This window comes from Danio aesculapii, chromosome 4, assembly GCF_903798145.1.
Source record: "Danio aesculapii chromosome 4, fDanAes4.1, whole genome shotgun sequence".
NCBI lineage: Eukaryota > Metazoa > Chordata > Actinopteri > Cypriniformes > Danionidae > Danio > Danio aesculapii.
Genome location: NC_079438.1, coordinates 2,860,675 through 2,874,881, shown reverse-complemented (window position 1 = coordinate 2,874,881; position 14,207 = coordinate 2,860,675). Strand labels below are relative to the sequence as shown.

Sequence of the window (14,207 nt, the reverse complement as noted above, 5' to 3'; positions counted from 1 at the left end):
AAATGCGAAATCAATTCATGAACAAACTGGAATATCGCTTAAAAGACGTACGAATAAAGCAGTTTTTACATCCAACGAGTCAAAGAGAAGAACATGGTCACTTCCTAATTAACTGGCGGGAAATACCCACAGTAAAAACTGAATTTATTGAGGTAGGAGAAGCTGCGTCAATCGTATCTTTATTTAATAAGTGACTTTCACCTTAGAAGACAATGCCGACAAGCAATAAACGCCTTTAAAACCATAAGACGCAGCACACGGATGCTCTTGAACGTTCTGGAGGTCATTCGTAGTATAATAGGCATGGGACGATAACCGTTTTCAAGGTATACCGCGATTTGGAAAAGTCAAGGTTTTTAAAACCACCCAAATTTTCTGATTTATGCAAGATTTTTTTTGTTTACATTTTTGTTTTTTAGGACAAAAGTATCTCCCAGCAGAAAAGATATGCAAAAATGGCATTTAAAATTGTCAATAAGTCTGTGTTTTAAAAATTAATGAAGGCAATAAAAGTCGTTTCATTTGAATTATTTAGCCTGACATGTTTACTGCTAAAATATTTTGGAAATGTTTCTCAAAATAAAATGTATTCATACAACATACAATATATTGTATTCATGGCTCACCATCGAACACAGTGTTACAAACCACTCTCTTTCTTCTCTACGTTTTGCGGCGCCCTCACCATCGATAAAAGTAGTCAACACAAACTTTATACTTAGCAGCTCTCTCAAAATATGGTGTCAGATCCGGAAAGCATTTAAGTTGCCACCTCCCACATTGTCCACCCCTATTGCTCATAACCACGCCTTTAAGCCATCACTCAATGACTCCACATTTTCAGTTTGGTCCAGTAAAGGAATGGTCACTGTAAAAGACTTGTACATGGATGGAAAATTTGCTACATTCCCTCAGCTGAAACAAAAATTTGATCTTTTACCATCACATTTTTTTTAGATATCTACAGCTGAGAAACTATGTTCGTACATCTATCCCCCACTTTGAACTATTAGCAGATGAACATGATGTATATAAATTACTTTCTGCCTCTCCTGATGCCTCTAATTTGATTTCCCATTTTATAGACGTTTTTAATGATCACTTTGACATATCGACCTTGTATTTGAAAGATTCCTGGGAGAAAGATTTAGGCATTCAAATTACCAATGAGGACTGGGAAAAGTCTGTCAAGGTCATTAATACATGTTCTATTAACTCCAGACATCAACTAATCCAATATAAAGTAGTACATCGGCTTCATTATTCTAGGGTTAAACTTTATAAATTCTACCCCTCCATTTCCTCTAAATGTAACAAATGTGAATCTGCGGAAGGCTCTTTAGGACATCTTTTTTGGTCATGCCCAAAACTTTTTGAGTTTTAGAGCGAAATTTTTAACTTCTACTCTGAGGCTTATTCTTGTGACCTTGCCCCTGATCCAGCAATCGCTGTTTTGGGCTGGTCTGACTCACTTCGTGGGTTTAGTCATCAAATTAAAAAAGCTGTTCAATATGGAATGGTGTTAGCTAAAAAAATTATTCTTTATTTATGGAAAAAGCCATCAAAACCACTTTTTAAATCCGGGCTTTTAGAATTCTCTACCACTTTACATTTAGAGAGGCTAAGACACAATCTTTCTGATAACATTGCCGGCTTTGAAGCCACCTGGAAACCCTTTTTAAATTATTTATCAAATGCCCAGGATAACAGTTTAAAGGTATAACCCTGTTATCATCTGCAAGATCACCATATTGCCTGCGCCCACTGGCCTAGATATAAATGTGCCACATTGTTGACCCATGTATAATATTGGAGGAACTGGTATAATAATGGTTTAAAATCTTATTTAAAGTCTTATTTTTTTATTTATTTTTTTTCCCGTTGCTTCTGTTTTGTCTTTATAATCGTTGTTGCTTTCTGTATCGCTCTGTGTTGTTATAAGAAAATAAAAATATAATATTCAAAAAAATATTGTATTAATTTTACCCAGATATTTAAAAGGAGCATATTTTAGAGCAGTGATCACAATACCGTGAAACTGTGATATTACTATCCAAGGTTATCATACCGTCAGAATCTCAGACCGGCCCATAACTATAATATAGTAACACTAATCCTGAAATGGTTTCGGTGTTTTAGAATGACCAAAACAACATTTCAGATGTTTTACAGTGCGCTCAGCCGGCCGGTTTGTCCATTCACGCATATTTTTATCATCACATGATCTCTTACAACCAAATCACATGACCTTTTTAATGCGCATACTAAAATTTGTTCAGTAAAAGTGTTTCCATCGTAGTTTATGCGCATATTTTCTTATCGAATAAAATGTTTATCCTAATCAGTTAAGCGCGTACATTTTTTTGCGTATTTTCAAAAGTTATTTAAATTTAAATAACGGTTGATGGAAACGTCAAGATGCGCATAACTTTTGACTTCACTTGTAAGGCTAACGCTGCGTTCACACCAGATGTGGAAGAAGCGTCAAGCGCGAGTGATTTACATGTTAAGTCAATACAAAGGCACGAATACACATCCTGCGGCACGATATGTGCGAATGTCATGATATGTGCGAATGGCATGATACGCGCAAATGGCGCGGTGCGAATTGAGCATTTCGCGCGTTTGACGTGCTTAACACGCGAATCGCTTGAGTTCGAAAATTTGAACTTCAGCGGACATTCGCCCAGCGTTAACCAATCAGGCACTTACTCTTGTGGGGGCATGATTATGACGTAGCGCCGGATGTTGGTGTCCTAGGGGAAAATCATCCTGTCGACAGTTCCTCAAACTGGGCTCGGTTCAGTCAGAAGCACTGCTGAATGCTTCCATCATCCAGGTTAAGTTTCTGGAGGAGTTTATGAGCTCACAGAGCTGGCTGCACCTCTGAATGGATCTAGTGCACTCAGACACTGCTCCAAACGAATCGACGTTGTTTTTCAGCCTTCATAAAGCACATGAACACAGCTATTTTCTCAATAAATCCATGTTAGCCATTTAGCAATGAAGCTACAGTCAGCGGGCAGACAGAATCCCTGCCCATGATGCGAATCCACGTCTGTTCTGAAGTGAATTCGACGCGTGAATGAGGCGGATTTTGACACGCGAATGAAGCGAGTAGACTCAAATGTTCACGAGTCCATTTACGCGCAAATAGCGTGATTTATCCACGCGTTCCACGTCCGGTGTGAACACAGCATAATCCAAGAAATACAGCTTAGTCTTTAAAGAAGGGGAGGCGAGCAACAGAAACTGAAGAGTTTAGAGAATAAAACATGCTCCTGACCAGGTTAGCTTCACAGAGTAAGTTACCACAGTAACTGTCTCTGAGTTAAAGTTAAAAATTAGCTAAACTGGCAGTGGGTGGGATAAAGAACCAAAACAAAGACAGCCGTTCCGACATGGAAAGCACATTTTCAAAGCATTGCATTGTTTTTCAGATAAACAAGAAAGTTTACTTGGCAGGTTTCTTAAATATCTGGTTTTATGGTATTTTCATGCTTTAGAGGAGTCAAAAATTGACGTACAGCACCTTTAAATCTATCTCCTTCCATTCAAAACCAGACATTAATAATAGATTGATTTTAATTCACTCAGATCCTCGAGTCCCAAAAGAAGCAATGGACAAGCTTCAGTTTACTACAGATTTATTGGCAAATTTCACAACTGCATTTGGTGATATGACTCAATTCAAATCCCCTGTCCTTTTCATGAGCTCCATGAGAGTCAGGACAAGAAAATAGCAGAAGTTTTCAACCCTCTAATTTAAAAAAGAAGAAGAGTAGCTTAAAAAAACTAGAACAGAGCAAGTGACAAAGACTTATTGGAGTGGATGGGATTGATTGAGTGCGATTCAGAACGTCCACTATAATTTCGGACACCTCTACAAATGGCTGCTCTTTCAAATAGTGCACTACTTAGGGCAGGCAACTTCAGCCCTGGAGGGCCACTGTCCTGCAGAGTTCATCACTTATCAAGCACACCTGAACAAGTTAAGACAAGTCTTCAAGATCAGCTACAAGCAGGTGTGTTTGATTAGGTTTGGAGCTAAACTCTGCAAGACAATGGCCCTCGAGTACCTAAGTTGCCTATCCCTGATTTAGAAGTTTAAACAAAGCCCATGTCTTTACTGGCATTGCAGTGGAATAAATCATAACTTAAACACTAGAGGTGCAACAGCATTGGATGTTTGTCGATAGATTAATCGGCAAGACAAAAATTGAAATGCTCACTTGGGCAAATCTTGAGGATTGTTATCGTGGCCAGACTTACAGATTTGCTTGGCAAGGTGTAATTTGCGGGTCCTTTCATTGAAACTCTATCCAGGCTGATGACATGTAATCTCTTCTGTGTGAATCTTCATGTGTTGGTTGAGGGAATTTTTACATCTAAATCTCTTTCCACATCATCACATGCGAGCGGTTTCTTTCCAGTGTAATGAGTTCTCGTGTGTCGAATTTGGGTCTCTTTACTTATAAAGCCTTTACCACACTGCGTGCAAGTGTAAGGTCTCTCTCCAGTGTGAGTTCTCATGTGAATTTTAAGGCCATTTTTCTGGGCAAAACCCTTTCCACATTGTGAGCAAGTGTAAGGTTTCTCTCCAGTGTGAACTCTCATGTGGACTTTAAGGGCTGGTAATTGACTGAATCTCTTTTCACAATACTCACAGGCAAAAGGCTTCTCTCCAGTGTGAATTCTCATGTGCGATGTAAGGTTTTCCTTTTGACTGAAACTCTTTCCACACTCTGTACACGAGTAAGGCTTCTCTCCAGTGTGAACTCTCATATGCTTTTCAAAAGTTGCTTCGCAAATGAAACTCCTTTCACACTGCCGACATATGAAAGATTTCTCTGCGTGATTCTTCATGTGCTGGTCAAAGTTTTCTTTCAATTTAAAACTGCTCCCACACTGCTCGCATATGAAATATTTATCTTTTGTATGAATCCTCATGTGCCGGTCAAGGTGATCTTTACAAACATAACTCTTTCCACATTGATCACACGTGAACGGTTTCTCACCAGTGTGACTGATAATGTGAGCCCTAAGGGTAGACTTTTTTGTAAAGCTCTTTCCACACTGTTGGCAGGAATGCGGCTTCTCTCCAGTGTGAACACGAAAGTGAGCTTTAAGATTACCCATTTGTCGGAATTTCTTGTCACAATACTGACAGGCAAAAGGCTTCTCCCCGGTGTGAACTGCCATGTGCATTTCAAGGGTGTATTTTTTACAGAAACTCTTTCCACACTCAGTACACCAGAAAGGCTTCTCTCCGGTGTGAGTTTTCATGTGCTTATCAAAACCTGATTTTGTATTGAAACTCTTTCCACACTGATCACATGTGGAAAGGTTCTCTCCAGTGTGAACTCTCATGTGAACTTTAAGGCTTTGTTTTCGACTAAAATGCTTTCCACATTGATGACAGGGGAAAGAATTGGTTTTCTCAGCTCTTTCACATGAGGTGTTCTTTGACACTGAAGATGGTTCATTGGTCATTAAATCTGAGGGTTTCCCATACTGATCTTTCTCTTCAATTTCATTCAGTTCCTGAGCCTCTTCTTTTAGCACCATCAGCCCTAAAGTGAAAAAACACCAGTTGACACCAGTTTAAAGGCACAAAACAGCAGACATGAAAACCAACACATAATATCGAAACCATTGACTGCTACAGGGCTCAGCATTAGGTCCTTTACTTTTATTGTTAAAGTCAGAACGATCTGTGAGGCAAGCAAGGGGTGAAAAGTCCTTAATGTGGTCCTCAAGGACACGTTCACGTTGACTAGTCTGTATAAGCCAAACTTCCGGATCCATTTTACAGCAGAGTCTTCTGTAATAAACTAACCTTGACAACAAGAGTGATGATCCGAATGCAGCATTTAATTAGAATAGTCAAAGATTATAGCAGGAGAATTAGATGGAAGTCTGGCCTGGAAACAAAGTATACTTAACTTTAGAATAGCTTTAAAGTCTGACCGATCTACTTATTTTTAAACTTTAATGGAAGAAAACAAACAAAATCCTAGGGTCCCATATAACAACGTGGCTAATCTAACTAAAAATAAAGCATCAGCATGCATTTCTTAACACAGCAGTAATGACTTCATGAATTTCTTCACATACAAGATTGATAATATCAGTCATAAAATAATTATGACTGATATTATCAATCTTGTATGTGAAGAAATTCATGAAGTCTTTACTGCTGTGTTGAGAAATGCATGCTAATGCTTTAGGAGCTATGGGGGCTTTAGGGGCTAATGGCTTTAGGAGAAATGCATGCTAATGCTGCACCATCAATTTGTCTTCTACAGCATTGTCCAAGTTAGAGCACTGTAGATCGTTAATGGATAAACTTCAGACTTTCTCAGCAGTAGGAGAGTAAGAACTGTCTAAACTGGTAAATTTCTCCAAATCAACAACCTCTATGTTAGATCCTATACCAGGCATGTCCAAGCTCGGTCCTGGAGGGCCGGTGTCCTGCAAAGTTTAGTTCCAACCCCAATCAGACACACCTGGGCTAGCTAATCAAGCACTTACTAGGCTTTCTAGAAACATCCGTGCAGGTGTGTTGAGGCAAGTTGGAGCTAAAATCTGCGGGACACCGGCCCTCCAGGACCGAGTTTGGACACCCCTGTCCTATACCAATCAAATTATTTTTAGAAGTTGCTGAACCTTACTGAACATTTTGAATTCATCCCTACTTTTAGGATATGTGCCTACAACCCTTAAACTGGCTGTCACAGCTTGATCCCAAAGAATTAGTACATTATAGAACCATTTCAAACCTGCCTTTTCTATCAAAGATACTAGAAAAAGTCGTATCTACTCAACTAGGTTCCTTCCTACAAAGAAACAACATTTTTGAGAAATTCCAATCTGGATTTGGAGCATTACATTGCACAGAAACAGCACACATGACCTGCTTCTATCTTCCGATCATGGTTGCATTTCTCTACATGTTATTGGACCTCGATGCTGCATTTGATACTATATATGTATATATATATATATATATGTGTATATATGTATATATATATGTGTGTGTATATATCGCGCGCGCGCGTCTAACATTATATTTGAAATAAACTTCTAGAGCTGATGATAATAACCTGCACTTGATTATTGACGTGCTTTTGAAACCCGATCCTGTCAGACACTGACAAACGCGAGAGTGAAGCGCGAAAAAACAATGGAGAAGCCTGATAAAGGTGACCCGTACCAGTCAGTGGAAACGAGCCATAAAAGATTAGGAGAACTGGCAGGGTCATATACTTTTACAGGTGTTTATTCTGCAGTTAGTTTTCAGGGAATATAGTTCACAGACTATATCAGTCTGCTATGACGTTAGACCGACCGTTAAAGCAGTGAAAAACACTAGCAAAGCGGCATTATCATGATGGGCTCATTCAGTAGCGAAGCTGAGTTTATGTGACTTACACTTTTCGTTGGAAAAAGCTCTTTATGTCCACCTTTTTTTGCTACCGCCATCCTCACCTGTGTGTGTCACACACCTCACACACATCTTAAGGGAAAATTCCTCGCGCGCAGTTGTTTTGGCGCTGCTTGTATCTGAAAGCAGCCTCTCACATGACAGCAAGGCACAGCCAATCACAATGTTCATATGTGTTTGGGGGCGGTGCGACTCGAGCAGAGAACGTGATTTAAGCCTATCGGCATGTGTCTACGTTTATATTGACAGTGCGATGTCTTTAAGTGAATTAAATTATTGATGGGGACATTTCAGTAGTTGGTGGATATTGGTGGAGACACGTTCCCTTCGTCCACCTTAAATCTACGCCCCTGGTTCGTTGGATCGCCTCGTTTTCTCACTACAATCGATCCGCTCCAGAGTTTATTTCAATCGAGCCGAGACCACCTCATTCAGGCGATCTCGCAGCGATTGCTTTGGCAAGGATCCGAGCGCGATTGCTGGATTCACATATGCCAAACCAACCGTGCTAACTAGGCTAACAAGTTTCCGAAACAATCGACGCCTAGACGATTGTTTCGGAAACTTGTTAGCCCAGTTAGCGCCTGTAGCCTGAAAGCCTGTATTTGCACGCAATTGTCAGACAGTCGCGGGCTCGTGGCCAAAATAAACTTTAATGACAAGGCAGCACTGGCCTGATTGGGCCGGTAAACGTCCTGTCTAGTGTCCCGAGTATCTCGCACGCTGGCCCCGGGCCATCGGGCAGTCCTTATTCCCGAGCCCTGCGTGTGAAAACACCCAGCTGAGACAAGGGGGTTTCGTGGCCCTTTATCCTACAAACAGGGGCGCCGCTAAGAGGGGAGATGATTCTAAAAGTGCCCCTAGAGACATTATCAAGGGCCCGTGACGTAACACCCCCCCCCCCCCCCCCCCATCTTCACTTTCGTCAGCGAATTATCCACCACCACCAGCCATCATCCTCCCACCCCGCTCTTCACTTTTATCCACGATAAACCCCCCCCCACCACTCTTCACTTTCATCCGCGACAACACCCTTCGCTTGTCAGAGGGCCCGCGGCGACCAGCGGTGCCCCTGCCTACAAAGCAGTACATGGGCTAGATCAGGGATGGGCAAACTCGATCCTGGAGGGCCGGTGTCCCTGCATAGTTTTGCTCCAACCCTAATCAAACACACCTGCTTGTAGCTTTCTAGTGATCTTGAAGACACTAATTAGGGTGTTCAGGTGTGTTTGATTAGTGTTGGAGCAAAACTCTGCAGGGACACCGGCCCTCGAGGATCAAGTTTGCCCATGCCTGGGCTAGATCCAGATTCCATTTGTGGTACTCCTGCATGCAGTGTTCATTCTGCATCTGGACTTTGTATCAGCCGCGCTGCAGACTAAAAAACATAGGAAGCAGGACTTTTTCTTACTGTGTGCCTAAATTATAATCTGCATTACCTGCATCACTGTCACCTTTATGCAATTGTGCTTATTTATTGTTTTATTATTGCCGTGTGACTTCTGGCTTCTTACTGGGATTTTATACAAGCTTGTAATTCTCTGTATTTTTATGTTATTGTACATCTTGTAGCATCACCTTATGGCAAATAAAACTCATCAAGACCCTCATATGAGATTTCTCTAAAGTATTATTCATTTATTCAGAGCTGCACATTTGATTGAGGATTAAATGACTCTGAGTTCAGCTTCGAGAAATAAAAACTAACCTGTTTGCTCCTCAGGATCTACATGTTTCAGTGTGAACACTTCTGTTATCCTCAGATCTCCACTTTCCTCTTTAAGAGACGCCATCTTTATAATAGTAGATGATAATAGAGAGCAGATCTCAGTCGCTTCTCCAGGAGTTTGTCTCTGCCTTTAGTCACTTTAGTCTGTTTAAGATAAGAAAAAAAGAGAAAGAAATAATAAAAAATTAATATCGCACATTTATGAAAACACTAAATTTGTAAAACTAGCTTTTTACACTGTTTTGACTAGATAATGACATCAGCGCACAGTGATTGAATCAAGCGACTTATTATTTATTTATTAGAATTATCAACAAGAATTGAAATAAGTACAAAGACACACAACAAAGATAAACAATACTAGGAGATAGCACACACTCCTTAAACAAATATTTTGAGTGGATGCCATTTGGGTGACGTCTACAGAAAATAAGACTTTCCACAACTCGTAATAAATTAACTTATGTGCCTGAAGCAATTCAGTTATGTAATAAATGGAGTTAATCTATGGGTTATTATATATTATTATTAATTTTTAAATGTAAATTATTGTTGTTGAATTTATTTTCCCTCCTTTTTTTCGTTCAGATTTATTTTGTTTGTGTACTTGATGTTAAGTGTTGGTGTTTATTATATCATTCTTGTTATCCCTGCTAAAAAAACAGCTTAAACCAGACTAGGTTGGTTGGCTGGTTTTAGCTGGTCAACCAGCCTGGTTTTAGAGGGGTTTTGGCCATTTCCAGCACGATATTAGCTGGTCAGACTGGGGTTTAAGACGGATACTGGCTAGGCTTGTCAAGCTGGTTTTAGATGGTCATCTCCCAGCCTGACCAGCTAAGACCAGCCTGGAAATGGCTGAAACCAGCCTAGAAATGGCCGAAACACCTCTAAAACCAGGCGTGTTGACCAGCTAAAACCAGCCTAGGCTAGTTTAAGCTGGATTTTTCAGCAGGGATATGTGAAGCAGCACCACCAAGTCAGAATGAATTGCCCCAAATGAATTAATAAAGCTTTAATCTAACTAATTTAAGGTGCAGCCAGTAGTAACAATAAGAACAGAAACAGGAAAACAAAAATGCCAGGATTAAATAATATAAATTAGTGTAACATTTCAAAATTACATCAAATGGTCACGGAAAAAATATAACAGAAAATACATATTTATCAACGTTATCCAACGAATTATTTCGAGAAACAGTCGATTTAATTTGTCAGTGACTTTTGCTGGTTTTATCTCTTCTAAATTCGTGTTTACTGAAAGATTCACGATACGTTATAGAGAAATGAGACGAGCCTTTTCTGCTAACATTAGTCGCGTTCGCTTTATACTCGCACTAATTAAGTTTTTATTATTGTATAGCATTTATTTAGCATTGCTTGTAAAATAAACTATCATTTGATATGAACGGAGCTTCAGAGTTTAAAACACAAACCTTTTTGATGAACCTCAAACACGGTTGTGCGGCGCATGTTTATGACGTCATAGCCCATTATCAAAATAAGAGTCTCGTGTAGTGTGAGCGATTTGGGGAAAATTCGTTCAGAAGTGCGCCTACACACTTTATTAAAGTAATACAACACGCTAAACAATATAAAACGTGTGTAACTTTATACACATTGTGTGTGCTTCTCACAAAAAGACAGCTCTATGCATAATTATGTAGTAAGTTTTGATTTAATCAATGATATAAAGTTTACTGAGAGGAAGAGTGAGGTAACAGAATAAAAGGTTGACGTTTGCATCTTACTCAAGGAAGAAATAAGAAAGTTTGGCAGCAGGAGGAATGATGTGGGTGTTAAGTAACACATACTGGACATTGTTGTTTATTAAATGTGTCTGAATAGAATGGGAATGAGCGAAGCATGTTGTGATAAATGTGGACTACATGAAACAACACATGCATCTAGAATGTGTGGCATATGAAAGATTGAGATTTCAATTAAGGCAAGTTCTCAGATCATATGGTGTAAGTAACTTCTCATTTCAGGTCCTGTCAGGAAATGGCCCAAATTGATCAAAGACAGTACATCAATAATGAATTATTTAGGAGAAACAAAAGGGATTCATATTATTAGAGAATGGTTAAGTTAAATAAGGAAATTATTTAAAAGTTGAGAGCCAAAAGCCTGTAGCCAGCCTATTGAATGGGTAGTTGTTGTTTTTTCTCCGAAAAGTGGACCTTTTTGCTATCATTCGACTTATTTCACTTCAATTGTGTTTAAATACTGTATTTTAGTGACATTTTAACCACTAATCTTTATTGGATTAACTTGTCGGATGACCTTGTCAGAGCTTACCACAAATTATTTATTTACAAATGCGCATTTTATAAATTATGTCATGTGATTAGCATTTTAAATGAAACATTTTGAACAAATGAGGGACAAATTAGCTCACGGATGGGACAAATTCTGAACCTTTTCACAAAAATGTTTTCGTGTGGACATGGGCTCAGTTCCTGGTTAAACACACCTGATCAAACTAATGGAGTTCTTCCACCTAAAGGTAAGTGTGTTGAAGCAGGGTTAAACTAAACTCTGCAGGGCTGCAGCCATCTAGGAACTGAGTTTGACACCGCTGGTGTAGCGTAAACAACCGTAACGTTAACATAGAGGTAGATTGATCAACTGGACAATAAAGAAATGCTCACATTGGCAAAGCTAGATTAACAGTGGAGATTTTTGGGACTGGTAAACTAATGAATACTGTGATATCGTTTAGCTTTCACAATAATAAAATGTGTTTCGCAATTTATAAAGTTGTAGAAAATGTGCAGAATTGGGAAATTTGTTTATAACTGTAACATTAGCTGTACCACAGCAGCTTTATTATTACCACAAATGATTACACTGCATTCTAAATTATTTAACAAATTGATCTGATTTTATAATGCAAATGAGAGTTAGTATAATCTTCAAGTCATTAACCGTTAGTCTGTAATTCTGATTTTACTAAATAAACCTCTCAATGATAATTTTTTTTCCAAAATTAAAATATATAATAATAATACAATTTGTAAAGAACTCAAAATGGTCGTCTGTTGAATTTGCAGCATTAGAAAGTCATATTTACTAAAATCAAAGCGCTTGACCCAGGAACCTGACAAATTTAAAGACCTTTCACATACACACCATGCATTAAACTTGAGTTTTTGGATAGTTTTAGCTTGAATGTCTTTGCAAGATGTATAGAGCTGCTGTTTTAATAACTGCCTCCCATCCTCGTAGATCTGCAGAATGTTTTTCTCAATAGGGTTGAGATCAGGGGAGGATGGAGGCCACACCATGAGTATCCCCCTCTTTTATGCTCACAGCAGCCATTGCTATGAAGATGATTTTGCTACAAAAGGTACAGTTTATCTTTTTGTACCGCGGAAGTGGTCAGTCAGAAACTCTAGATCAATTATCTTAAACTCAATTCCCGGAGGGCCGCAGCTCTGCGTAGTTTAGCTCCAACCACCTCCAAATCATAATAGTATCTAGTAGTCTTTAACAGCTTGATTAGTTGAATCAGCTGTGTTTGATTAGGATTGGAGCAAAACTGCAGACCTGCGATCCTCCAGGAATTGAGTTTAAGATGCTTTAGATCAGGGGTGACCAACCCTGCTCCTGGAGATCTACCGTTCTGCAGATTTCAGCTGCAGCCCATATCAAACACACCTGCCTGTAATTATCCAGTGCTGTTCAGGTCCTGATTAATTGGTTCAGGTGTGTTTGATCAGGGTTGGAGCAGAACTCAGCAGGAAGATAGATCTCCAGGAGCAGGGTTGCTCTAGATCAGGGGTGTCCAAAGTCGGTCCTGGAGGGCCGGTGTCCTGCTGAGTTTAGCTTCAACTTGCTTCAACACACCTACCTGGAAGCTTCTAGTATACCTAGAAAGAGCTTGATTAACAGGTTCAGGCGTGTTTAATTGGGGTTGGAACTAAAATATGTAGGACACCCACCCTCTAGGACTGAGTTTAGACACCCCTGCTCAAGATCATAGGTCTCAAACTCAATTTCTAGAGGGCCGCAGCTCTGTACAATTTTGCTCCAACCCTGATCAAACACAGCTGATCCAACTAATCAAGGTGTTCACGACTCTTTTAAACACCTTGATTATTTGGATCAGCTGCGTGATAGGGTTGGAGACATGGTGGACATCCAGAAAACATCTACTACTCCAGTGGTTCCCAATTACTCATCAGTAAACAAGACTGATTAAAAAAAAAAAAAGAGTCCTCATGTACGTTCTAGGCCGCTGCAACAGTTTCTGATTTTGAGGATTGGTTGGAGCGGCTGAATAGTGGTTTTATGCACAACTGCAAACCTCTAGAACAGGGGTGTTCAAACTCGGTCCTGGAGGGAGGGTGTCCTACATAGTTTAGTTCCAACTTCCTTTAACACACCTGTCTGAAAGCTTCTAGTATACCTAGAAAGAGCTTGATTGGCTGGTTCAGGTGTGTTTAATTGGAGTTGGAACTAAACTTTGCAGGACACCGGCCCCCAGGACCAAGTTTGGACACGCCTGTTCTAGGGTATGGGTCTCGAACTTAATTCCTGGAGGACCGCAGCTCTGTACAGTTTTGCTCCAACCCTAACCAAACAAAGCTGATCCAACTAATAAAGGTGTTCATGACTCTTTTGAACACCTTGATTATTTGGATCAGCTGTGTTTGATAGGGTTGGTGCAAAATTGCAGAGCTGCAGCCCTTTGGAAATCAAGTTTGAGACCTATGCTCTAGATATTGTATCCACATAATCTTCACACCTTCAGGAACCTACTAGCACTTTCCACATGATTCTGACCCAAAACATGGCTCCACCATTTCTTTACTGATGTCGCAGCCTTGTTGGGACATGGTGGCCATCCAGCAACCATCTACTACTCCAGTGGTTCCCAATTACTCATCAGTACTCATCCTCAGTAAACAATACTGTTTGAAAATGAGTCCTCATGTACGTTCTTGGCCACTGCAACAGTTTATGATTGTGAGGATTAGTTGGGATGGCCAAATAGTGGGTTTATGCACAACTGCAAACCTCTAGAGC

The 14,207-nt window shown here is 39.8% G+C and overlaps 1 protein-coding gene across 1 annotated transcript; it reads right to left on the bottom strand.

Annotated features, from left to right (window-relative positions):
• Positions 1-3,760: 3,760 nt before the first annotated feature.
• Positions 3,761-9,312, bottom strand: znf1015 (zinc finger protein 1015). Its single transcript, XM_056455311.1, has 2 exons — positions 9,156-9,312; positions 3,761-5,573 (listed from the first exon to the last, which is right to left on the bottom strand). The coding sequence occupies exons 1-2, from the start codon at positions 9,238-9,240 to the stop codon at positions 4,360-4,362; spliced, it is 1,299 nt and encodes a 432-aa protein (XP_056311286.1). The 5' UTR covers positions 9,241-9,312; the 3' UTR covers positions 3,761-4,359.
• Positions 9,313-14,207: the final 4,895 nt, after the last annotated feature.

What these genes read in the sequence shown, in the direction of transcription:
- znf1015 (XM_056455311.1), bottom strand. Translation starts at nt 9,240, where the DNA reads ATGGCGTCTCTTAAAGAGGAAAGTGGAGATCTGAGGATAACAGAAGTG. An exon ending in AGATCCTGAGGAGCAAACAG is followed by an intron (nt 5,574 to 9,155) that starts GTTAGTTTTTAT and finishes TTTTCACTTTAG; the next exon opens with GGCTGATGGTGCTAAAAGAA.